The 27,030-nt window shown below is 35.3% G+C and overlaps 1 protein-coding gene across 12 annotated transcripts in view; it reads right to left on the reverse strand.

Moving 5' to 3' along the window:
• The window catches only part of PLCE1 (phospholipase C epsilon 1), a 166,329-nt gene that overhangs the window by 92,226 nt on the left and 47,073 nt on the right, over nucleotides 1-27,030 (reverse strand). For all 12 annotated transcript variants that reach the window (XM_072871530.1, XM_072871532.1, XM_072871535.1 and 9 more), the window contains one exon: nucleotides 1,345-1,633. In XM_072871530.1, coding sequence (XP_072727631.1) covers nucleotides 1,345-1,633 — 289 coding nt within the window. The remainder of the gene's footprint in view (nucleotides 1-1,344; nucleotides 1,634-27,030) is intronic.

Here is a 27,030-nt window from a genome sequence, read left to right on the forward strand (position 1 = left end):
GGCCCACCACACTGTACCACCGAGTACACAACTGTTCTTTTAACCTTGCTTTCCAGAGCTGTTACAGGAATGTACATGTTTATTTTTCTAAGGCACTCATATTCCCAGAACAAATAAAAACCAAACAAGATAAAAAGGAAAAACCCTACCAAAATAGGACACTGTACTGTACATATCTCTCTCTCACAGATGATGAGAATATGTGAAGCTTAGTAATGTTGCTCAATGTACTACTGAAATTCACTCAGATGCCACAGATTGCATTTGATTCACCTAAAGGGAGACTAATTAAAACTAGAAAGGGCCACTCTTTGGTATAAAAATAAGACAACCTGATCTGAGCACAAACAGTATCATTATTTGTCTGTAACAATGAGGTCAGTATCTGCACTAGTCAAGGAACTGCACCGAGAATTCTATACTGATTTTGTCATACTCCTGTAAAATTTTGGGCAAGCCATAATATCCACATGCTTCAATTCTATAACTGTACAACTGAGATACAACATCCTTTTGTTACAGTATATCAGACGATGATAAAAACCTCAAATGCTTGAGTACCTTAGGAAATACTGTAGGCATTAATTAAAAATTAATTTAAAATGCAGTTACTATTCTGTACAAAACCCTGTTTTAATGCAATGAATTTGTACCAAGAATGCCTTTGTCCTGTTTAACTTCCAAAACTGACCAAACTAAATCACATAATGGTATTCTTATTGCAACAAAGATGATCAGCATGGAAAGTTAGTATGTAACGTCCATCCTCCAATAGGCATTTTCCACATACAATACCCACTTGATTTGAAATGATCTAATACTAGAAACATGATGGATCCAGGAGAAGACCAACAACAAATCAGTAATTAATTGTACGTACTTACCACACAGTGCTATGCTGACAGCTAGTTGTATAATGACAACAATAATAACCAAGTAGAGTATATACTCCTTTCTCAAGTCCTGAACGAAGTCAGCCCATGAGCAGGAGCGCTTGGTAAATGAGCAATACTATACAAAGGAACACCCTAACAACAATGGCTTAGACATTAACTTTGGATGCAGACAGGAACACGTCTAAAAAGAAAAAAAACCTGAAAGGTGTCTGGGTTTGTAATAGGAATCTTTTCAGTTTTGCATGCATTTTTACTTTATTAAACTAACATAGCTAGTCATTATGACACATAATGATTGCAAAGGCAAATATTTGAAAACATGAAAATCTTTTTTATCTGTTAACTTCATATATAAGTATATAAACTACAGAATATTATACAGTATTATATATTTTGCAATACACTATATTTAAAGTGGACAGGGTTCAAAACATTAAATCTTCATTACCTTTAAGCATTGTTCTTCCAGTTGATCCTCCGAAGATATTTAAAAGACCACTTCTTGCTCCTAATGATGTAGTTGCTTCTAGTAAAGCGCCAGTTATATAGTTAGAGAGTGCAGTCCTCTGTAAAGTGGCACGGTATTGACAGTAAGCACCTGTTACACATGGTTTTACACAAAAACCATCACCTTTGCATATACACTCTGTATCAAACGTTGGGAGCTTTCTCAGAAGATGAGGAAAATATTCAAAAATATCTTCTGCTGCTTCTTCTTCTCTCACTGTATTGAAGATCTGTGAAGAATGCAAAAGTATGAACTGTTAGTTCATTTGCTTAAGATAATAAACTGAACATCAAAAAATTCCGAACTAGCACGATTTGTTGTAAAGTTCAACAGCCTCTGCAAAAAAGGCACTGTGTTAAAACACTACATTTACGCATTAAACCTGAAATATCTATGAATCCAAAACTGATTTGTGAAGATTGTGAGTTGGGTTCCCAAATAGACTATTTAAATAAGATGGCATTCTGGCTTTCAATCTACGGTTAAAAGCATCCTAATGAAAACCAGTTTTAAGGATCACCATTAGATAAAAGAATGCCACATCAATACATCTGGTCAACATCTAAAATAAAAGAATATACACAAAATTATTTATAAGACTATTAAATCTATTGTACTTTCAGTAAAGTCTTAGAGATATCAGTAGCAGAAACACAGATCTACCCAGGGTTTGCACTTTTTCTTGCTGAGTGGGGCGGGTTTTTGCAAACAGAAATGGTTTTAATCACTGTGAGCAATCTTTCAAAATGTTCTGGTGTCACGTTCATTGCATTACTTCCAGCCTACGCACAGGTCCTCTATCTAATATTGGTTTAGTACTCTTTTTCCAATATTTGTGCTAACACACTAATGAACTTCAGTCTGTGGCTTAGCAACTAAGTAATGTTTGCTTATTTAAAAGAGTCTACTGATCAAAGCAAGAATCTGGAAGAAATCTTTTCATTTAGTATACAAGGAGAGACTTAATTCTTTGCATTCTTGTATGCTGACTTACTGATTAACATTAATAATTTGTTTCAATGATGTGTGCTTTGTAATTAGAAAGTGTAAACTATCAAACTAAAAATTAACATAGGGAAAGGTCACTACAACTGTCACCATGACAGTCGCCGAGACAATTTTCATGGGGTTGTTCCCCATCAGTCCTTAGATGTGCACAAGAAATAAGCTGATGACTTAATGACTGGTTTTTGTGGTTAACGGTTTGTTTCTTGTTGCCATCCTTCCCCACATATAAACAAAACACAGCTATCCATCAACATGGCAAAAATCGCATCCAGTCCTACAATGCAAGCACACACGTGCTCAGTCAAATGATAAGAAACTGTTTGCACAGTCTGTGCACACCACACGTCAGAGGCACCGGCACCCTCACCACAGGACACATACGTGCCCAGCCATGTAACCATGGAGGGAAGCAGCTCTCGGCACAGGGCACTGCACGTGTGCCCACTTCTGCCCTAAGACCTGCATTTACACTGCCATGCAAGTGAGGAGGGTTCAAATGCCCTGCTCCCATGAGGTATCTCACCCTCTACAAACAGAAGTTGTGAATGATGATGTAATTCTTTCATCTGGGTAAAGAAATTGAGAATAGCAGAAGCTTTGATTCAGCTACTAAATTCAAAATTTGGCAAATTGTTTACTTCTTATTTATTTTTTTCCCATAAACCAGAAAATCAAATACAATGCAATATTTAAAGTACATATTTCTTAGCTTTCATTTTTGTATTAAAAATTTCTTGGGGAAAACAGTAAAATTTTATTCAAAACATAATAATTTATTAACTAGTAATGTAATTCAATTACTTGAAAAAGAGCACTGACATTTATTAATATAAAATTTAAAAAAAAATCTTGCACATGTTGACTGACTTCTGTAACTCAATTCCATTAGAAATATGGCTTCTGTGATTCATTACACAGTGAAATGCTGTGGTATCTATCTTTTTTTTTTTCCCCTCCCTGCAAATTTTCCAAAATTTGTTTGGTCTGAGGCTTCTAGAAATATTAAACCATTATTTGAGCCTCTTTATCTTCTTTTCGTTGGTATACAACAGTTTTATGGACTCATAGACTCTCAGTAAGAACACTGCTCATCTCCACCTTTATTCAGAAAGAAAATGTACTCTTGGAGTGCACGTTCTCGGGATAGGATAAGCGCAGACCTTTTAATCAGGTAAGTGTCTGTGAGGAACAGTGGGATGTGCATACGACTCACCTTCCCAAAAGGTGTACTGTAAAATAGTGAACCCACCTTATGCATGGATCGTGAGTGTGTCACATGTAGCAGACATGATTAGTCTTTTTAGCTTGTTTAAAAAAATATTTAGTTAATGAAAATAAGTTAACTTCTCAAAACTGCAGTTACCTTCCAAAATATTTTTCAAATTGGGTTCTGCAACTTATAAAGGCATGTTCTGTTGCCTACACAACTAAAATTTCTTTCAGCTGCCAAAGCAAAGAAACCATTTGTTGACAGAAATAGGCGACTGTTTTGCTGGAGAGATTATACATAGAATAATGGTGTTAATCTCTTGTGTATAAAGTAGACTTCAGGGCACTAGCTGTCTCCAAAGACTCTGTGCTTCATATAACATTTTCAAATACTGTTTGTTTTGATGTGTTAAAGCTCTGAATCTGTTACTTTTGCTGCACACAGATGAGGTTATGAAAAAATACAGACTTACAATGTGTATACTTATCAGCCACTGAAAAGAACTGAAACAATCAGAATAGGAACATATGCCTCAGGTAACTGATAGGGAAAACCACCTTTCAGTGAGATTGCACCAGACAATTGGGGAAACTTAATCTTGCCTGGAAGACAAAAGAGTTGATTCCAAGCCAGAGCTTGCAGTTCATCATGGCAGATGTAGTTATATGGATCTATATCACTACCAAAGAGTGATTAATGTCATTAAAAATGAACGTGAACCAAAAAGAGTAAAATACAGCACTAAACTGACAGCTGCCTACCAAAAAACAATGATTCACGAGCGTATCGCTCCTGATTCAATTTTGCCTTCTACTTCAAATTAAAGATTTCAAAGCCATCTGCAGTCTGACGCTGCAGTATCTCACAGGCTACGTATTGAGCAGTAATTCACAAAAAACTGAGGATATTATCTGGATCTAAAAGCGTTGCAATATTAAATGTACTTCAAATTTCTTTTTAAGTAGTGCAAAGTACTGACACTTACAGGAAGGAGCTTAAGGTGAACTTTCTTACCTATACCACTGTAATGAGCAAACATGTAAATGGTAAAATTTATATGCAACTACAGTACCTCAAGATTTACTTTAGACAATAAAAGCATACATTCTAATACTTTTTCTTTTCTCTCTTTTTTTTTCCACGATACTTTTAAAATAAGAAGTGAGCTGATATAGGTCACTCCATATACTAATACAGCATTATTCCAATTAAAGTATACTATGGTTTTGATAGATTTTTACTTTCTTCTATTTTTTAAACAGATTTTAATGGTAAGTAAAAAGTATATAAAAATTACTTGCAACATAAAATTTTCCAGAAGACTACAGAAGAAAAACATGTCCTCCAACTCAAAAATGAAAATTAGCATTAAAATAAAGATTAAATTCAGGCAGAACTCCATCCTTGTAGTTTTACAACCAAGTCCATATTTGGAAAATAAATGGAAACAAAATAGATCTTTCAGCTCTTAATAACATAACATATGCAATAAATCACCAAAACTTTACTTTAAAAAAACCTCAGTTTTGCTTCTAGTAACTTAGAATGGTATCTGCAAGTTAACTTATTGATAACCTTCAGGCAATAAAACTTTCTTACAGTGACGACATATTTTGTTAAGATATTCTTCAAAAATAACTATAAGAACAAGAAACTCATGCTGGCTTTGAAACTATTCTGCATTTTTCTCTTACAGTCTTTTCTTCTGTTTAATCATCACTACAACTGCAAATTGCATTATGTCCTTTTCTCCACGCATATTACTGTAGGTTTACTACATAAAAGTGGCAGAAACCTAAACACCATAGCCATTCTTAGCCCTACAGTTTAAGACAGATATTCCCCCAAAATGAAGCTGGAGTTCACGGGTACTGTTGTACTGGAAATATTGGATATAGAAGTTCATAAACAGAATTGTTTATTATTTTATTTATTTATAACAGAAATTGGAATTAAGAACCAACCAAAGATTACTGTTATTAGGAAGCAGGCTTAATTTCTCTTACTTTATTATAATAATAAAGAATATGCGTACCCAAAAAGTTCATTGTAAAGAACAGACATTAAAACTTATGCTTATTGCTACTATGCTATAAAAATAACAGAAAATAGGCCCTAATGGGGCTTTAATAATTCATTGCATTGTTTCTGTCCAAACTCTTTCTAAAAACCTCCATTGATATATCCTGGATGATCAAAATGAAACACTGAAATGTAGCAGGTGTGTGTGTGTGTGTGTGTATATATATATATATATATGCTCGGTTGGTACTGTGCATTCCAGTCTGATTTCCTGGCTGTTTACCTAGAGACCATCTCTATTACGGAGGGCTGCCGACAGCCCATGTGCAGCATTCGTGCGACACAAAGCCTTCATTTGTCGCAAGTTTTTAAAGCAATTTTAAATGCCTGTAAACCAGAATGGTATATTAACAAGTGATAGCTCTCAGGATGGTATGTCTTGAAGATCACTTAAATACCTCCTTTGAAAACACAAAAATTTTATAGAACATATGAGCTTAAACACAATTAATAACATCACAGGAAATGCTGCTCTTTCCAAATTTGGTCTATTCCAAGAAAAATTTCATTAAACTGAGGAAATTCTGATGGTGATTTTTCATTTTGGCACTACAGGTTTTTCAGAAGAAAACCCTCGTTAATATCGACCAAATGAAGCTAACAGTGATCTACTGGAAGTCATGACCAAGGACCGATCCAATTGCTTTTACATGTATTTATTCCACAACAGTGTAATTCAAATATCTATAGCATGGAATACATCAGCAGTCTGCTATGAAAAAAGCACTTTGGCCAGAAAGAAAGGAATATGTAAAGTGAACTTGGGTGGAGGGGAAAGGGAATGAAAGAAGAAACACACTTACCAGAATGAGAATTTGCTCAGAACAAAAGAATCAGGCGTTAATGCAGTTAGTCAATACTGCAGTTTTATGTCTTCCAAAATGGCACTCCAGCATCACACTTCAGAGCATTTATTTAATAAAATTAAAAAGAGGTGATGCTGATAGTCCTATCCTTTTCTGAAGGATCATGGATTTTCTCAGGTTTATCTCATTCAGGTTATGACCATACCCACACTGATTAGCCCATGACGTTTCAAGATCACTGCTAAAGTACAAATGCAAAATAGAGTAAGAAACGCTTTTTTGTAAAGATGTTGCCTACCTAGAGCCAGCACTTGTCACTGGCCAGTTTCTTCTAAGGATGTTGTGGTGTTGGGGGTTTTTTTTAAACAAAAATGAAAAAATATTCTCCTATTGCTCCTTACTACTATCGCCTTTTGAAAAAATGGTATTATTTTAAAAGTGGCAATAAACAAATTTCCTAATGAAATTCCTATTAATAAATTACTTTTCCCAACATTCTTACCTGAAAAATTGTTCACCTCATTAATGTCAAAATACCACCCAACATTATTCTGTTTAAACAGGAGTGAGGCCATAGTCCGAGGAACATTTCTTTTAGCTACAAACACTTTGGACTTAATTATTTTTAACAGTTATCCCTTGATTTAGTTCACTGTGAGAGAACCAGACACTTAATTACTCTCCGAACAATGCTGAGTTGCTGACGACTTGATTTTCAAAGATGTTGGAACAAACAACTGTCAACTGGGATCTGCAGAAATGCTGAAAATCAGACCAATCTATGAAAAAAGGTCTGCCACTGATCTGGGATTTAGTCAGGTCATGTGAACTCATACAGATTTCTAAACCAATACAGAATAATTACTGACCTTGTTTTTAATCTAGCTCATACTTTCAAAAATAATTCCTGCTGTGCATAAACAGAAATGAATCACACTATTTTGTACAGTTAATTCTCCTCTTTTCATTTACAATTATCTAGTCTGAGTAAACACTACAGGTACAAAGACACTTGGATGGTGCTCTGAAGGCCAGCTCCAGAAAAGCACTGCAGCTTTCTGACCTCAGTTAGCTCCAAACAGATTATCTGTTTCTCAGCACTGTGTTTGTCAGATGCCACTTCTGAGAGGGCTTACTTGCTTGTGCATGCTTATTGCTTACAGCACTACAGAATCTAGTTAAAGTGCTTCCTTCATCAGCTTCCTCTCTGTGCTCTCATAAAGCTCAGGCATCTCTGAAGAGAAATTCACTACAAAATTTGGTTAAGGAGACAGCAAGAAATCAGATTCTGTACAGATGGATGATTGCAATGCCAAGGGAAAGAAACTCTTTTATTAAAAGAAAACTTTAAAAGCTACAGCAAAAATGGTTGTATCGTATTTTCTATCGTTACTGCTAAAGTCACCAATTAAAATTTTGGAAGATATTTTACTTAAATTGCATGAAAATGCAGTTGAAAGACATGCCTAAAAGAAAAAATATTTAATATTGAACAGCAAGTTAACAAACATCTGTATGCAACTTCACTGCATCTCAAACTTCCCCTGCAAAAAGTCAAATCTTTGGCAAAATTGCAAATATATACACTTTTTTTTTTTTTTTTTTTTAACAAATTGATAAATTTACCATACTTTGGACAACTTTACACCATCTGCCTGTTTCAGGACCGTTAATCTGTTTCAGGACAGAAGCTTCATGTTACTACGCATTAAGTATGGATTTCAAGGGTTCCAGCTACAAAATTACTATTAAAAAATAAAGAAAATAACAGCAGGTGAGACTGGAGGTGATCAGGTATTGGGTTCAAATGTGTATCACTGCAAATGTCCTGCGCTCAAAAAGATCAAAGATTGACCATCCCTACATGACTTTCATAGAAGAAAAAGAATGGGGTGCTAAAAGTTTAGTATATATACTTTCCTGATTTTCAGGAAGAAGGAAATCTTTAATTGGACTTTCTAAAACTGAATAGGTTGTAACAATTTTTGATTAACGTCATCAATGATGAGAACTGAAATACATTAAAAACTGAATGCATTGTCTGTTATGTCTAGAACAGTGTATATATCTGTCTTTCTTCCTATCACGTACTTAAGATTCTCAAGAAGACATGCGAGAGCCACATATCTCAGTTATGCAGGTTGTTCAAAGCTAAAGGAAGTTACTGTGTTTGACAGAGATGATGCTGTGAACAGCTGGAAGGTCTGCTCTGTTAGGACTGTTCCTTAGCTCTGTTCACTGACACATCTTGTTCACATTAGCCATCAAACAGGCGAGGCCTTCAGAAACCCTTTTGAGAAACTGAACTCATTTGAGCTTTTTTGTAAGTATTTTTCAGTGTTTGGAGTACAAAAGTTGGACATTTGGACTGTTAGAACATTATCTTCTTGGTGGAACTCAGCAGCCTGTGACCAAATAAGCACACACCAGAACAGCCGATCAAATTTTTGGCTACGTGTCTTACTAAGTTCTAGCATTTTACAAGCAGAGCAAGGGATAAAATCTGTGGTCAATTTAATTCCATTCCTAATTTACTATTCAAGATGAAGTGGACGATGACAAATAGTCATCCACAAGCTTTAGTAAATTGTACTGCCACTTAAATTTGCATGAGATTCACTACTTATCCTGAGCTTCTCTGATTTCGTGTTTGTCATGACACTCTATTGCAGAGTTTCTCCCTAGGTGCACTGTGGCAAATCTGGAAACAGCTATCTGGAAGCAACTGCAGTTTTCCAAGTTGGGGTCAAACTCAAAAATTCCCACGAATCCTCTCCCAGAATCTCATGATCCATCTTTTTTGGCTAACAGACAACATTCTTAAAGTATTAACAACCATCCCAGATTAAAAAAAAAAAAAAAAAAAAAAAGTGTTACATATCATGATGCCCTTCTTCATACTTAACAGTTTTTGGAGATGCATTTGAATTTCACCCTTCAGTTGGCTCTGGAAGCGAACAACTGCCCTGCAAAGCAGAACTGAGCAGTTCCAGCAATGGCACTTGCCATCTAGTCTGCCTGCAGCTTTACCAACAGGAGAAAAAGAACTGTCATCACCTGAAGGAACTTTTGGTGCAGGCTTGCATTTGTGTTCAAGAAACAGCAGTAAAGGACTGTTTTGGCACAGTGTGACATGGCCACCATCTGCTACAGCATGTCAGGATGACAAAGAATAGCCTCAGGAGATCTCTATGCAGGTAATCTCAGAGTTGCAGTAGCAACTCATCAGCAAGAAAGCTGGAGCTATAAACACACATTTGCAGAGAAATATATGCAATTGTGCAAAGACTGTTCAGAACATCAGGGGTTAACAGTGTCCTCTACATCTTAATTTGCTCATATCTTGCTCTCCCTATGTATTTTCACATGGTGCTTAAACAGAATATCCTGACTGTTGAGATGCTAATTTTCATAATGGAAAAATTCTTTAAAATATCCCTAGACTGCTGAAATGCTGTTTTGTATTTGAAAAAATACAAAGAAATACCTAGAAAATAAGAGAATACAGTGCCATGGTACAATCTGAAGTGTACCTCATAACATACTAGGAATACTGTTGTCTTGGGGGGGCAGGAAGAAGACCTTGCTCAAAATACATACACACAGTAAATAATACCCCTACAATTTTGCCCAGTACTTGACAAATGCACTATTTACTATAGGGTGGTTCAGGCACGTTCAGGGTGGCGTGGTTCACAGGTGTTCGTCTTTTGTCTGGGACATTCTAAAGAAGAAAATCAGGAACTACTTTGAGAACGCAAGAAATGAAAAGTTTTGTTCACCGCAGCAGCAGCAGACCAGCATGGAAGCATCAGGAAAGGCAAAGGGGAAGATTGCTGAGTAGATAGCTGAGGTAGAAAGAACTTAAGTGTCACTGCATTGAGGATGCTTTGAATGCAGTCAACAGAAGGAGCAGGTAAAAGAGGAATGAAAGGAAACACAGGAAAAAGAAGGTGTGTTGCATTTTTTTTTTTGCATGGTGTGCATTTTTTCAATGCATTTAACAAGACTGTGATTTTAAAAAAAAGATCTCTGCCTGCATAATTTACAATTGCTTGCATAATTTACAAAAGCAAACACCGTATGTTATGCCCTCACCACCCAGAAACTGCTGGGGGGGGGGGGTCAGGGAGACGGGACATGGACAGACAGACGGACACGATGTCAAGGTACAGTCTAGCACATACTATCACCTTCTCCTTACAATAGGAATAGATCTACTGAGTCAAAAGGAAGTTGCCCTCCCCAGGGCAGGGTGTGTATGACTGGCAGATGAGGTGCATGCACCAGAGTCCATCCAGTCCCCTTACACATCTGAAGGAAAGAATGGATCACAGGAAAGGAATAATGGTCTTCAGGCACCTCTTCATCATAGGAGTCAATGCTTGTTCCAGCATACTCAGGGCAAATTCTAATTCGCTCATGGCTTTTCTAACAACAACTAGTGTTGCAGTTACTGTGGGAGGCCCAGATGTTTTCCTTTGCTTTTCTGTAAATGAGCGTCAGGTTCTAACAATTTAGATAAAACACTGCAGCGACCTCTCCCCTTTGGTCACTCTTCTAGCAACTGTCTTGTCAATGTCCTTGTTACAATGTCTGTTCTCAAAGGCTTTTCAAACTTTTGCTCTCTACTCAATGATTAGGAAGATGTGGATCTTCACAGTGCCAAGACAGAGCAAAAGACAGAGTACTGTGCTACAGAGCAACAGTGCTCACTTATTCAACAGCAATTTTTGCTGTGTATCAAATTTTACACATTAAGTTGTAACTGGGCAACATGGCACAGAGCAGCAGAGGACACACAGGAAAACAGATGAGTTCACCCTGGTAACACGGGGAGCAGTATCGATGGCAGCTGGAAGGTTGCCAGAAGAGTGAACAAGCACAGATGTGCTCAAATATTAATATTCATTAACTGATGTTCTGTGAACTTTCTACGGCTTCAACTGCAATTACAGAATGTGCATTACCTCACCAGCCAATATTTCTTATGAATTGCATCCTGTTAAGGATGAGATCATTCCAAGGAGCAGAAACTGAATTTAATGAGGATCAAACCGTCTTGCAGAAGCAATCCTTAAATGTAACTCAACATTTTTCAGAAATTATATCAGCCATCCCCCTTCAGTCCTGGTATATAATCAATGTCTTTAGTAGGGAAATCTTTTTATTCCTGATCATAAGAAAATGATGATACAGTTTTAAAAACCCAAACACACTTGAGAGTTGGATTTACTTATGACCAGAAATTGTGACAGTAGGCCCAAACTTCTAACAAGTCGTCATTTTCACTTTTGATAAAACTTGGGCTGCTATTACTTACTAATTTTCCATTTCTGTAAGGCAACAGTACTAATTATTTTAAAAGCCATTACCAAAGGAAAGATGCACTTCATGGATTTGGCAGACAGAAAAAGCAGTGTGATATAAATGGGGCACAGATTTACCACAGCATCTCTACCCCCAGAAAGTCCTGGTCTTAAAGAATCGTCAGTCCAGTGGAAAAGGAATAGTAAAATAGTGCTTGTTACTTCTCATGGCAGGTAATATACTTTAGATCCAAATAACTACTAAGAAGAATTATCTTAAGATATAAAACAGAGGCTGACAAAGCCATCGATTAACTCTCATTTGAAAGGTTGTTCATAAGTACTTGAAATTTCAATTTGATTAAGGAGAAAATGAAAGGATGACACCAAACACAACACAGGAGCTCTTCACACCACTTTTCAGCAATGTGAAAAAATGCCCTTGCCAGTGAGAGAGACTTCTGTAATCTTACCCAGAAAAGGCCAAAAATATCACTTTCTGGTCAGCTGGGTCAGCTATTTATATTTCTGTTGGCACAAGAGTATACATGAAAAAATATTTTTCTTAACAGTTATTAATTATTTGATTACTAAGTTCTCTTGCTAACTTCCTCAGTTTAAATCATAGTTTTTATACTTTTCTAGTACATCTCAACTTAGTATTCTGAGCTAAATTTCTGTTAACTGTTCCACTTTTGTCAATACTTTGTGCAGCCAGTATTCTCTATTTTCTAAATGAGGGCTTATGTACTTCCTCCAAAATTTTATCAACAAATTCACTTACAAACAATATGCTGTCTTAGTAACTAAATAAATTAAATATACTCTATTCAAACATCTGTGTTATTTCAACTTTATTCTAAAAGTAACTACCTATTCTAAACATAACTACTAAGCTAATGTACACTTTTATTTATTTACTGAGAAGATGATAGTTTTACTAGTCTCATGTGGGTCATGCCTTTGAACACCTGATCACATGGATTGGAATTTCTTGAGTTAGCAGCTTTCAAAATTGTCTACTGAGTTTTTAACATAAAAGTATAAGCACCACACATACTTTTGTTCTAAAATCGTATTACTTTTTGTTATATTTTAATAATTACTTTTGATACCTCTTCCTGATGAAAAACAAGGATACTCCATTCATATAAAGCTTCTCATGTATACTATAAAAAGTATTTAAAACAAGTAAAAGACTAGCAGGTTGACTTTTCAACAGAGAATAGAAGTTTTATTGTAGCTAAGTACATTATCTAAAATAGACAGTAAGTAGGATTAAAACTCCATGTCAGAAAGCAGACTGAAATAATTCACAGTCAAACTGCTTAGATATTAGAATATTAAACGTGCCATGACTGAATAATTTCAACTCAAGAGAGATGCACATTTTCATTGCAAATTCCACCTTTCATTGTATGTCTTTGGAATATCAAACTGTAATGGGATGCTACTACTAAAACGGGATCTCTAAGCTTTCCAAATGCAAGTAAAAAATAGTAAGAAATACTAACAGAAGCCACCAAAACCTCTATTTAATACGTACTTAAAGGCTTACTTTCTTCAAAGGCAGACATAAACTATTTTAATTAGGTCATTAAAGGTTTCAAACAGGCATCACGTTCATCTTTTTCATTTCCGAAACACTGACAATGTGACAGGCGCATTCAAGACAGGTGAACGCTGAGCATTCAATGCAGAGGAACCCACTATCTGGCCCATCAAGGGAGTTAAACAGCCTCCTTCCCACATGTCTATTTTTTTCAACTGTTATTCTATATGTGGAGCAACAGTGAGTCTAGATTTTCTCTAAGAAACAAACAAACAAAAAATCCCACACACATCAGGTACAGGCAGAAATCTGTACGGTTTTGTACCTTACTGACAACCATAATCTTCCCATTTGAGGAAAGGCTTCCACAGAACACACACATTTAAAAATAACTGCATCCCCACACATGTGAACTGATTATTTAAACAACTTCGAAAAATGAGCTTAGTTGCATATTTCTGAACTACAAATTGACAGTAAGTTTGAGGGGTAACCCACAGTACAGAAAAAAAATTAAGAGATCTCCTGTCAACAAAACCATCTTAAAAACAAAGAACCAAACAGAAAACCTAAAAATTATGGCTGTTGAAAACCATGTCTCATCAGCCCTTAAATGTTCGGTTTGTCGTCCTCTTACTACAATCTTATCTATTTGCCGAAGTTAGCTATAACTACTTCTGCAAAACTCTGGCTTTACCTGTTCTTTTAAAATATTATTTTAATACGTATACTTACATAACTGATTCAGAAAGCATGCAGTCTATTCCATTCCTGTGTCTCTGATATTAAAAGTCAAAAGATAATCAATGGTAGGGGTTAAAGTTCAGAGCACTGCCTAATTCAGTTTTTACACAGTGCAATGTTGCATCCCTGTGACTAAAGGAACTGCTTAGAATTGCTTATCAAGGTCTCAAGCTCAGACTAAACGTGTCAAACCTCAAAGACAAAGTACATGTAATAAAACTGTCTTTGTGTTTATACAGTCACTATTATTATTTGTATCAAAGAAAGATTCATATTGGGATTTTATTGTACTACACATTGCGGATTTGTACTGAAAGGCGGATCTTCCCAAATATATCCAAAACCGTCTACAGTTTAGATCTACAGTAAGAAACATAAGTATTACATAAAGTGCAACAGAACCTTGCTGTATCTCTAAATATTTTCATTTATAACCAATAATTGTAATTGATACTGTTGTAAAAGATCAGTAGGCATTTTACTACAGCTGTAAAATTTATGCATCCTATCCATGGCATATAGCTAATAAAAGAGCAACTTGGAGCATTTTCCTTAGCACAGGAAATCTAGTTCTCATCTTCTAATTTTGTAGACACTGAATCCATGCCTATTTGTTTGCTTGTACTTCAGCTGTTGGGTTCACAGGGTCACATGAATAATTATAAGATTATTTTGGATAGTACTTAGGGGCCAGGAAATTCTCAGAGTTTTCATGACTGAATTGTTTAATAGACTTCTAGGTCAGGCTACAGAACATGATTTCATGAAACAAAATAACTTTGTTCTATAAAGAGGCATTTTCCACTTTAAGGTTTTTTTTAATTACCTAGAAATAGAAAAGGCACCATTCCTTGCCCAAAGTAACAACAGAATATTGATACTCTGCACTTAATTTTTAAATGACACATTTAATCTTAATTTACTGATAAAAAGTGAGTCTTCATTCCTCACTGCTCACAATGAAAATTCAATAACAATCCTAAAAAAAAAAAAAAAAAATCTTGTATATTTTTAGAAGAAAATTTTTGGCTAAAACTAAGCAATCACAATTATCCAGCATGGTACAATGAAGCAATTTTACTGATGTCGGTATCTTGAATAAGTAACGTAGTACGTTCAGCACTGTTCATCTTTCCTAGTCATTAGCTGCTAAGGAAGACTGTGCTTTATCTGTAGAAAGTATCTAAAGTTTAGGAAAGTTTAAGATAAGATGACATCATGAACAGGTAATACACAGTGCAGTGACCTAAAGAAATAATTTCATCTTTTCCTTGTTTTCAGCTGGTGTGTTCAAATGCTGCCTTAAACTAAATAACTGTCCCGCAGGACACAGTATGTTCAATTTTCACATCATATTTTTATTTTGTGTTACAACTTTGATGGTGGACACCTAATATACACTAATAGCCTTACTTATATTAAGACAACTGTATACTAGAATAAAACTGTATTTACAGAAGTAAATGTTACTGGAAGAGTTTTTGAGTTTCATCCAAATCTGCTAAAAACATTACATGATGGTAACACTATGATTACGTTAAAATTGATGAGTTTATTTTTCTGTGTCCAAATAGGGTTTTGGAAGCCAATTCAAAAATCTAAAGACAGGACAATGATTCATTAATTGTATTTCCAGTTCACTTCTACTTGCCTGAAATGCACAAAATAGATAATCTAATGTTCTGCAATTTTCAAAAGTTCTCATTCTTTCATCATATTTAAGAGATGTTTTTTAAAGTAAATATGCTTGTTTTAAGAGAGAAAGAATAAGAGTGAGTAAGAAAGGGAGAGTGACCGAACAAGGGAGCGGGAATGAGAGAGCATTAGTTCAGTATTTAAAATACACTTTTTAGTTGTTAATGAAGTAAATATGGTTCTGCAGGACCAGACTATATGTTCTCCTTTCTTTTTCCACTGGACTGGAATGTCACTTGAGGCTTGATTTTCAGAATTTAAGGCATCTGGCTTAAGACCAGAAGAACAAAAATATTTTAAATTAACTTTCCTTATTCTCTGGGGATTGTTACAGACCCAGGGACTACAGTTTAGTCATCCATGAGATTTATTTTGCTTTAGCGTTAGCTTCAACTAAACTTTGTATATACAACAGCTTCCTTACCAGAATTCATAGCCACTCTGCTCAGTGCAATCATTTTTATAAATTGCAATTATATTACACTGAATTACATGCATAAGTGACCTATGTATATGCTTAGCCTCTCAAAATGAAGGATAAAACTTAGATTCCTATTATAAGCTTCTCTTTCATTCCATCACACCAGTTTTGAAAAAAACTTTGACTCATTTATCCATAATTACACATGCCCAATTTAGGATCTTTTAAAACTTTTTCAAAAGCTTCATCTTAGTGAGAAATAGTGCCCTTCAATAGCATTGTGAGAGCTGAGTACAGATTTGTTTTGAATTAACTGCACCAAGTTTTCACGTACATAATAAAGTATTCATGTACTTGAGGGAGGAAAATTTGTAGTGGATGTTTCAGTTAACTCCCAAGCAAAAATGGTTGTTTGCTCTCTCGTTTTAAATAATTATGATAAAACAGAAAAACCTTGAAAGCACTGCATGTTTCCATGAAACTCTAGTAGTAGCATAACATTTTACTGTAGTCTCAAATACTCCAAACTTGACAAGTACACTGTTAAGATCTTTAGAGGGCATTTTTGTCACAGTAGCATCATTCTGAGAATAAGCAGGAAGCCTTTTTGTTCAAATAGTGCTACGATAAGAACTTGAGGTGGCATCAGGGACAAAAACCAGAAAGTACTTTATAGAAAGGTTACAGAGATCTAATGGATCTTTACTGCAGTACAGGATAAACAAGCAGAGATAATTTCCAGACCCTTATTTTCTCAGTGCATATCAAGGACAATCTATTCCCATGGAAGGTAAAGTTTTCATATGCTTTTAGTAACAGAGGTCTCATCAAACCCCAAATCTACATAAAATATATAAAACTATTATAATACTAGCATAGAAAAAGGCATTGCTGTGGTGAAAAAAAGTAATTTCCATCTGAGACATGTATTTCTAAAATCTATTTTAAAATGGAGTTATATTACAAAAGTCACTACAAACTGTACTAATACATTCTTCTACAATGAAACCTGCCTATGAAGATTTATCTATCAAAGACCGTATGAAAACAGAAAATGAAGCAGTGATGGAAGTTTAGTTGCTTATCAAAATTTAAGATGGAAAGTTTGGGCACTAGTTTAGTATTATTAAAATAACTGATACAAAAATGACACTTCTTAAGAGTCACGGATCTCAAAATTAATAGAGAAGTAAGAAGGAGTAAAGATGGAAACAAATACTATTCCATAAACTAAGTTAGGATGCTTTTGATAACTCTGCACCCTCAATATATGCTTGATGAACTTCTGTGACTGTAATTTAACATTTTACTCTAGTCATTCTTTTTTTGTCTCGTGACTGGCTACCTGTGTATTTACTTTATTCACGGGGCATTACTCCTTTGGACTTACTAATACATCAGCAAAAACCCATATTCACGTACATGCTACTTATCAATATGGTCATTTAATAATATGTTATATCTGTATATCCCACAGCTCACCTTTTTTATCACGTGTACACACTTTAAAACAAGAATTTTATCTTCCTATGCATTTATTCAGCTCCTTGGAAAATAAGTCCCACAGCCTAATGCTGCCAGACATTATCATAGTATACGTGACTTTTAACACTATTCGTAATGTATCAACCTTCAGTTACCTTTTGTTTTATCATTTCATAGCAGCACAAAGAAAAAAGTAGATGTTTGGGCCCTTTACTGAAGGCCTCAAAGCTTTGTCATAAGGTTCCCAGGCTATTTGCTTTTAACATAGTACAGCTACAACACTAAACTACAAAAGCATCAGAGAGGTAAAACTCCTCCCGCTATATGAGTGAAAATGAGACAAGTTGTCACAGAGATACAGACTTTGTGTTCACTGAGTATAAGCATCACAACTTACTCCTACTAATCATCAGAGCTTATGTACCAAAAAGAACATTATTATGTTATTTTTAAAAGTAGGTACTTAGATTCCTCATTAACCAACCTACACAATAAATTGCTTGGGCCAAGTTGAAAGCACTGTTCATAGTTTAAATTCCTGAAACATAGTACTTTACTGGAAGACTAGTCCAGTACACTTGAACATTACACAGTTTTCAGACTATTTAAAAGTACAACATATGTTTGAGAAAAGGAAACAATTCTCTCACTATCATCACTAGTGCGTAGTGAGCTGCTTGCAATTTTAGTTTCACGTGCATATGATGGCAGAGTAAGACAAAACAATATTTTTAGTATTTATAAAAACATACATAACAATCAAATGTCATCCTGATTGTATTTCTACTGAACATTTTTCTATTGATTACACTGGGTGAAATGACAGGTACAGAATTTGCATTCATTTATATTCTTACTGAATATTCAAAAAACCGAATCTTATATATTCACTTTATGATTTCAATACACTTTACTAAAAAATAGCAAGCATTTTCTATAAATCCTTGCTGTAAATGAAATATTTCTTCATTAATTTACAGTAACAGTGAGGTATTCATTGGGGGTTTTAATGCCGACTTCATGAACTGTGTCTAAGTATTTTATCAAAACAACAAAATAAGAAAAAGAAAAGCCTGTAATTATATTACTTTATTTATAGAGTTAGAACTGAATACTAAGCAAACAAGTAGACAGAAGTTCATCCAAGTTTTATAACTTTAAGTACTAAAAATTCTGTAAGTGGCTTTACAATCAAACACAATAAGCTAGTAAACATTCACATGCAGTATGCCTAATTGAAATAAAAGGAAACAACACAGTTTTATAAATTACTAATTGTTTACATCTGCAGCATAAGTACTGACTGAAAAAGAAGAATGTTCCAGGAAGAAATATCCTGCTTAATATACCAAGAATATATTTTTCTGCAGCACTACCTTCTTCTTTCTGAAGAAGGAAAGCCTTCCTGTTATTCCTGCAGTAAGAAAAACTTTTTTATATTTTCTGTTACATAAACCATACCTTTTCCCCTTGTGTTTCACCATATCCATATCCATATCATATCAACTGTTAGGAAAAATGACAAAATCGTATAGAAATTGAAACAAGCAGACACAAGCAGAAACTGCAAGTTAGCTTTCAGCAATACAAGATGACAGTCTGTTCTCGTCTAAGAGACTGCCTAAGAGCCTGGAGAGAAAAGAAGTACGTTGCCAAATCTTAATCCTGTCGCTGCATTTCACATGGTGCTGCCTCACCTCTGCAGCTCCTACAAGTCTACTTTTCCAACAGTCAGTGGAAATCTGTTCATTGTAAAGACTCAGTAAGCATTTTAGTTTAACCACAGACACACAGATAATAAAATCTGAAATATTTAATATTTAATTTTGCTGACATACTGGAGTTTGTGTTTACATTGCTGTAAATGAAATGATGCAATGCTAAATTTATCTGAAAGCACTGCCTTAGACTCCTGGTATTGTATGAATTTATAGAAAAAATATTTTACAATGTTAGCAATTAAGTAATTTCTGAAATGTATTTATAGATACAGAAAATAATGCCACTGGCATGATGTAACCTCATTGTAGAGAGTAAGTAGAAGTAAAATAATTCTTCCCACATTAGATTTCTCATCTCTAAGCTACTAATACAGTTATATTATTGCAGAAAATATGCAGATTAATAGGAAAAAAAACTTTGAGGCAAAGTATATCAACACGAGATGATTATTTCTGATTACTGTCCTCTTGAAACAGTTCTCAAGCATACTGCTGAGGTTGCTGCACACTGCTCTGCTGTAATGCTGCAGATGTCCTTTTCTATTGACGCACCATATTTCTTCACAAGGGGGCACAATTTAGAAAGGAAAGGCCTGTTTCACAAGTAATTTTTGCAAACCTAAAAATTCCAAGGGTGACTGTATGCTACTTTAAGAGGGTCACAGAGGACACGAAGTGGATGAAAGAGAATCTTTCCTAATGCAGGAACTGAAATAAGCAGTCTCACAAATCCATTTTCTTTTAGATTAAAGTATAGATGAAGGAGCCAACATGGAAGTACTAGAGCACACTGGGTATTTTGTGGCTTCATGGCCTTACACTCCTCAGGAAGACTCCTTAAAATGGGTCACACTTCAAATAAACTTGAATAAATCCGTATCTGGTAACCTGGGTAACTTTATCTCAGAAGTGGGCCTTGTTACTATTTAGTTTACCCTCAAATACTGCTCTTGAATAACTTCATCTGTGGACAAACACTGATTGAAAATCAATGATAGGTGAGAAGAAGGAAAAAAAAAAAAAAAAGAAATGTGTGATAAAGGTAATGGTGATAAAGGTAAAAAGTAGGAAAGCCACTGAGTAGAAGAAACTGTGCAGTAAACGTGAAAGTTGCATATCTTCTGGAAACATATTTTAAATAACACGACTCACCCCTTACTGTCTTTAGAATACCTTCCCTTATAGTTATCAAAAAACTAACACAGAAGAAAAACTATGAAAAGATATGGTACAGTTGCATGCTAGAGTGTCCGGAAAGTAAACAACATGCAAAACATCCAACTATCAGTAAAACCTGATAGCTTCCTTCAGTGTCCTCTTACAATAATTAACAGACAGCACCAAATACAGAAAAAGGGTGCATGGCAGAGACCATTGTTCATGACTTCTCCTATCCACAGAAAACAGATACAACAATTTCTGAAAAAGCTGTAACAAATGTTTTAATATTATTGTCCTAATAGTACTTATCAGGACTATCATTATTAAATATAACATGTAATCTAGCAAGTAATGTAAAAATAGCAGGAAATAGCTAAGTTCTATAAAAAACTTTACAAAAATTCGCAAAACCTCATCATTAAATGCTCTGAAGATCAGTACATCACAGCCATTTTAAGTACTGTAGGCTCTGGCATTACAATACAGTCTTCTCACTGTTCCAGAACTGAAGCAAAGACAATTTCACATGCATGTTTTTGTTGAATAACACCTTCTGGAATACGTTCTATCTATTTTTCTACAGAATCTTTACTTTTACCAAAAATAATGAAATATTATACAACTACCACCTGTGGAGAACTGTTCTTTAGAAAAAAATAATTTGTCTGGCTCTAATCACTGATTTTCTGGTATTGGCTTGACATTATAACACCTGTTTTAGTACCCAAAATTCCCTAATACCAATTTGTGGTTTATTTCCTCAAGTGCTGGAAGCCAGAAGAAATTTCCTAGCTGTTATTGTCAGGGACAATGTCCTTTTGCTTGACAAGGCATAACTACAGGATATTCTAAAATTTGGCTCTTTTTTCCTGTAAGGATGCGTCTAGAATACAAATCTCTTTCATGGTATCAATACTGACAGAAGTCTTTACATTACAGGAATTCCCAAGCATGAAAAGACAGGGTAAGCACCTCTTCCACATACACCAATTTCATTACATTCTTTGGAAATAGGGATCAATGAATGACATTTGAGCAAAAGGGCAACAGAAAAAGTACGTTGGAAGGAGAGTCCGTCTGGGTAGTCAGTGAGAGGGATAGCTGTAGTCTCTTCTTTGCCTACTTTATGCCCAGTAATGTGTGTTTCTAGGTAGAATGACAATGTAGTATGTACATACACTTTGCTTTCTGTTTTCTAGCTACTGATTAACTCTTGTTGAAGAGCATCTGTCAAAATCGAGAATGTTTGATAGAGACATATCATATAAATATTTAAAGATACCTCTCCCACAGAAAACATGTTGCATACACTCCTAACCACACTGAGGTTTGCAGCACAGATTAGCTCCTCAAGGAAATCCCCTATCATTATACATGTCTGGCAACTACAAGTTACAAAAAACAGCTATTCTTCCTTAGCTGGCCTGCCAAATGTTTTACTGGAAACAGAGAGCAACGTCTACAGATGTTCCACCTGCTAATATTTAGAAAATAGACATCTTACATGACAAACCTGTTCTTTCACTTCATTAAAACCGTTTTCTTCATAATGGATAGCTCCACTTTTACATAGGAGATATTAATGAAAAGATGCCCATCTTTACTATAATAATTCCAGTCCCAGCAGCAGCTTCTATTTCCACTGTAAAGCAGGGGAACAACAATTGTTCTGAATTAAGCAAACTAGGGAATATAATAAAGTTGGGATAAACAGTTTTAATTCCTTAACTACAAGGGAATTTATTCCAAGATAAATTTGAAGTTTGTTGGCAAACATCTATGGGCATTTAGTTCATAATGTATTGACATTTTCTAGTCTATGGACATTTTAAAGGACACATTAATGGTTTGTTAGCAAAATGGTTTTGAAAATGTAATTGATAAGAAACACAACTAAAGTAAAAAATAATGGCTTAAAAATATGCAATGGATTTAGCTAAGCAGCTCTAGGATCTGTAGCTTTACCTATATATTATATGCTGCTAAGGTTCATATTCTTTCATAGCTACTCCTCTACAATCGCTGCAAAAGTGTTCTTTGAAAATTTAGAACAAAGCGCCTGAGCAAAAGATATAATTTGAACTGAAAATTCCTAACTCCTGGAGTCCATAATAAAATCTTCACTCTAAGTGCTTATGACCACGTCATTATCCAGATAGTGTGAACCCTGATACCATCTAGCACAGAAACTGCTTTACTCTTTTAAGCTTCTTTAATGTGCAGCATGATCCACTATGCAAAGAAATACTTCAACACAGCCAATCTGTTCTTGGCAGTCCCAACAAAACAAAAATCTAACAGATTTGTTCAAATACAATTTAAGTGCAGTTCTGGCAGATAAACAATGAAGTTCTCTTTCCTCTTTGGGGACTTAGGGTTTGTGCAGAAGAACAAAACACTATCTAGATTCCACGTATAGTATGGCAATGCTCTCTATCAGTTGAATTTAAGATCGTCATGTCCCCATGGTCCTGAACATATTCTTTTCTACACAAACAGGTTTGTCAAACTAACTGAATTCACAGCACCCTAAAGTGCCTCCCTACACAAAAAAAGGGAAAGACTGGGAGGAGGCAGCTGAAAACTCTACATTCACTTAAATTTTCAGACCTGAGGTGTTTCTAAGATCTCATCAGGAACTGCAAGTACCGCACGCAGGACACGAGGTAAGTGTTGACATGCTGAAACCAATCAGGAGTTCAGGCACCAGAAAGACATCCTTGCTCTCTTCATCTTAGGACAGGGTTAGCAAGAAACCCAAATGCTTTTCCTGTCAAATACACTTCTCATGTATTTTTCAGTGCCACAACATATGGGCCTAACAGCATAAGACAACTTACAAGAGATTCCACTCGTCTGTGGAATCCAACAGATGAACAACTTCGTTCCCTCTAACCCACATCAACAGCTTTTTTGTTATTTGTTGTTCTTCCAGTCCAACGAAGAAAAGCTATGTTTTCTCAATAATGTCACGGAATTTTAGGTAAATGAACCACTGCAAAATGCCTGAGGGATGAGAGTTGAGAGTTTATTGTGCCAGCACGAGGCATAAATGGTGCAATCTGCTTTAGCAGAAGATGACATTCTCCCCAGCTGCAGGATTTTCTTGACAAAAAGGTGAAGGTGCACTATTACTCAGCTTTGTTCTCCTTCCAAAGAGAACAAACCATCTCTGCCGAAGACTGACTATATGACCTCTTAACTAAGAGCCTGTCAATTCTACAATAGCTTTAATTTCACAGTGACCACCTTTGACACTGCAAAGAGCAGAAAATTTGTGCTATAGCATGGAAGCAAACTCTGTATTTCCTAGAAATCATTAAATACTTATCTCCTTAGCTTTCTAGTTCTCTGTATGAATGGAACTGGAGAGAGCACATATCTGCAAGGAATGGCATACAGACGGGGTGGGGGGGTGGCATGGAGAAAAGGAAGAAAACATCCAACTTATCCTCTTTGGTCTGCTTGCCAAGTCTGTCCCAAAGCAGAAAAACCCAGATGCAGAACTCTGGTGTTACAAGTTCTCCCACATACCTTTCATGAAAGTTGTCTGTGTAGGTTTGTCCCAACAGGCTTTAGCTTCTTAGACATTTTGGAACCTGTGCCTGTACCAAGACATGCATTTGCAATACGTTAAGTACTCCAGTCCTTTCGCTGAGAAAGTGTGAGCTATGTTTTGAGCTCCAGTAACTTATGCTTTTCGTCACAAATATTCTGTATTATTTGATCCAAACCATCCCTGGAAAGCTTCTCATCGGTGAAAGGAAAAAAACATTCCCATGAAAAATTATTTCCTCCAAGAACATAAATGGGAACTCTCCAGCTCATAAAATTACTGGTAAGAAGGAAGGAAGACAAAAATTCAAGAGACCATTACAGAGGAATTCAGAAAAACAGACTGAAGCCTAGCTTGCACTTTGTATACCTGACAAAGACCAACTGGAAAGTCTGTGTTAAAGCCTTGCCAGAAATGTCCATCACTAAAGACCTTAAAATTTTCTTTCCTGTATATTTCCTAAAGTTTACTGAAAAGTTTTACTAGTACTGGATAGGTGAATTTTTCTCTTACATTCCAAAATGCGCAGGAGGAAGGAAAACTATACCCCAAAATCAGTACATGATACTACTACAGGTTTACAAACACAGCAGAAGTGGAGAAAGTAAGTATGTAAATAACATCTCCAAAATAAGAACTATTCAGAGGAAGAGTCTGAAGGAAAACCTGTAACTTCTAACTTCCAGTATCTCCCTCTTCACTGAACAACTCTCCTTCAACTGCCACAATTACAAGGCTAGACAAAACCTTGTCTACTGCCTGAGCTTTCCAAGGGATTACATACCTCCTTCTATGAGTTCAGTAAAGAAAAATTGGTGTATGAATTAGTCACTCTTAGACTGAGTTTTGTGCACAGATTTTTCAGAAGAGATACAAATATACAACAATCCTGTTATCTTTATAATTATACATAAAATTAACAAGAAATCAACAGTGCCAAAACTTTATATACACAATGTAACTGGGAAACCTTCATTCCCTTTTCCTTTTTTTTTTTTATGAATGCGTCCGAGACATATAAAGAAAATAAATTATAGTGCCAACTTTCTTCATAAGAGGTCTGAAAATAAATCTAATTCTAAAAAATTAGAAAGATGATCAGAATGATTTTCTAAAATAGTGTCTACAAAGCTCACGTTCCTAAGTTTTTGGCACCTTATTTTTTGCATCATATAGGTCAGTATTTGTAGTTTGAAGATTTTAATTCTAAATTTCTATGAAAAAATAAGTTGCCTAGAAGAAACTGCCTACTGGGCAGCTATGGATATTAACAAAGAACAGAATTTTCTTTCACTCAGACAAGGCAAAAATACCAGAACATGACTATAAGACGACATCTGGGAGAATGTTTTAAGTCTGAACGTGGTAAACATTATATAATAATAGAACATTTTAAACCCATCCAGGAGTACTCTTCAAAAGTGCACATAGGGAGCCAGTATCAAAGCCATACTATTCTTAAATATAAATGCTAACTTTATACCAACCTAATTTCTGTTCTTCTGAGCTAAATGGTTTTTAGAAAGCTGCTATTATTTGCGAACTTCAAAGCTGGAGCTACTCAGATTATTTCTTTTGGCCTGATCAGAAAACACAGCTACATACTGTGTTTAATAGTTAAGATTTTCATCTGATTCCACCTACTGGTAGGAAAATTGTTCTCTATAGCCATGACAATGGTACAAACAACCAAAAAAACTTTGCCCACAATCTTATTCAATTAGTAGAAAGTAAAATGGGCAATCAGGTTTTTCCAACAAGGAATCTGATATCCCACATCTAGAAGTCTGCTAGTGAAGACTTTAAGAAGTGATATTCCAATGTTTTTTGAAATTCACAGGCTGTATTGAGGCTTGACTAACTTTCTGTAAACATTTGAACTTTAAAGCCTGAACTTGTTTGAAATGCATAGCAGTGAAGACTGGGAAAAAAAAAATAATAATTTCATTTTAAACTTTTCTTTTATACAATCTATCTTATTTAGTATCTGCACTGTTCTTTACATGGAAAAATGTTTCTTTTCATCATTTTGCCAAGAGCAGCATTTTCATAAATACAGATTTTTAAATGTTCTTCAAATATATATGTGAACACAGAGGACATTTTAAACAACAAAACAAAGCAAATTGAATAAATCTTTTATATTCAGATAATTTGGCTGGAATAATTTTTTTTGTTTATATTCATATAAACATAGCTGTCGTGACATTAAGACTATCCAAGAGAAAATATCATCTCTTTTCCAGCCATATAAGCACAAAAAGCCAGGGAGGTTGGCTCCATAACAGGCAAATTCACCTCAGGGAAAGGTTATATTGGCTGGTTTGTAGAAGAAAGTCAGCAAAACACCAAACCCCAACTTTAAACCATTTTGTGAGGATTCCCAATCTGCTAAAGGGGGGAAAAATCTCAGAAAAATAAGGTTTGACATATACATTATGGACCTTATTCTTCTAAATAAAAAGTGGGATCTAGACTAATTGACCTACATGACATCATAAAGCCTGTGAAAAGACCTCACTCTTCTACTTGGTCCCATAGGGTGGAAAAAGACCTGCCTCCCTAACTGTGCTCTTAAGTTGGAAATGAAAACAAGAAAATTTCTGTCCAGCTTTTCAATGGAAGTGGAGGAGGGCTTCACCACAAATTGTCTGAAGGAATCCTTGAATACCTTTTAAACACCACAAAAACACTTCCCTCCCCCCAACAAACATTAGGAAAACACATCTATCCCTCCCCCCCCTTTTTTTTTTTAATCTCTTAGCCTGTTTTGGGCCAGAATTAACTTGTGTTTCTCCTTTGGCTGACCATTGTTCAATCAGATTGGGAAAAATACTTCTTTTAAAAAAATAATATGGTAGGAGTCATTCAGCATT

Source organism: Ciconia boyciana, chromosome 8 (assembly GCF_034638445.1).
Source record: "Ciconia boyciana chromosome 8, ASM3463844v1, whole genome shotgun sequence".
Taxonomy (NCBI): Eukaryota; Metazoa; Chordata; class Aves; order Ciconiiformes; family Ciconiidae; genus Ciconia; species Ciconia boyciana.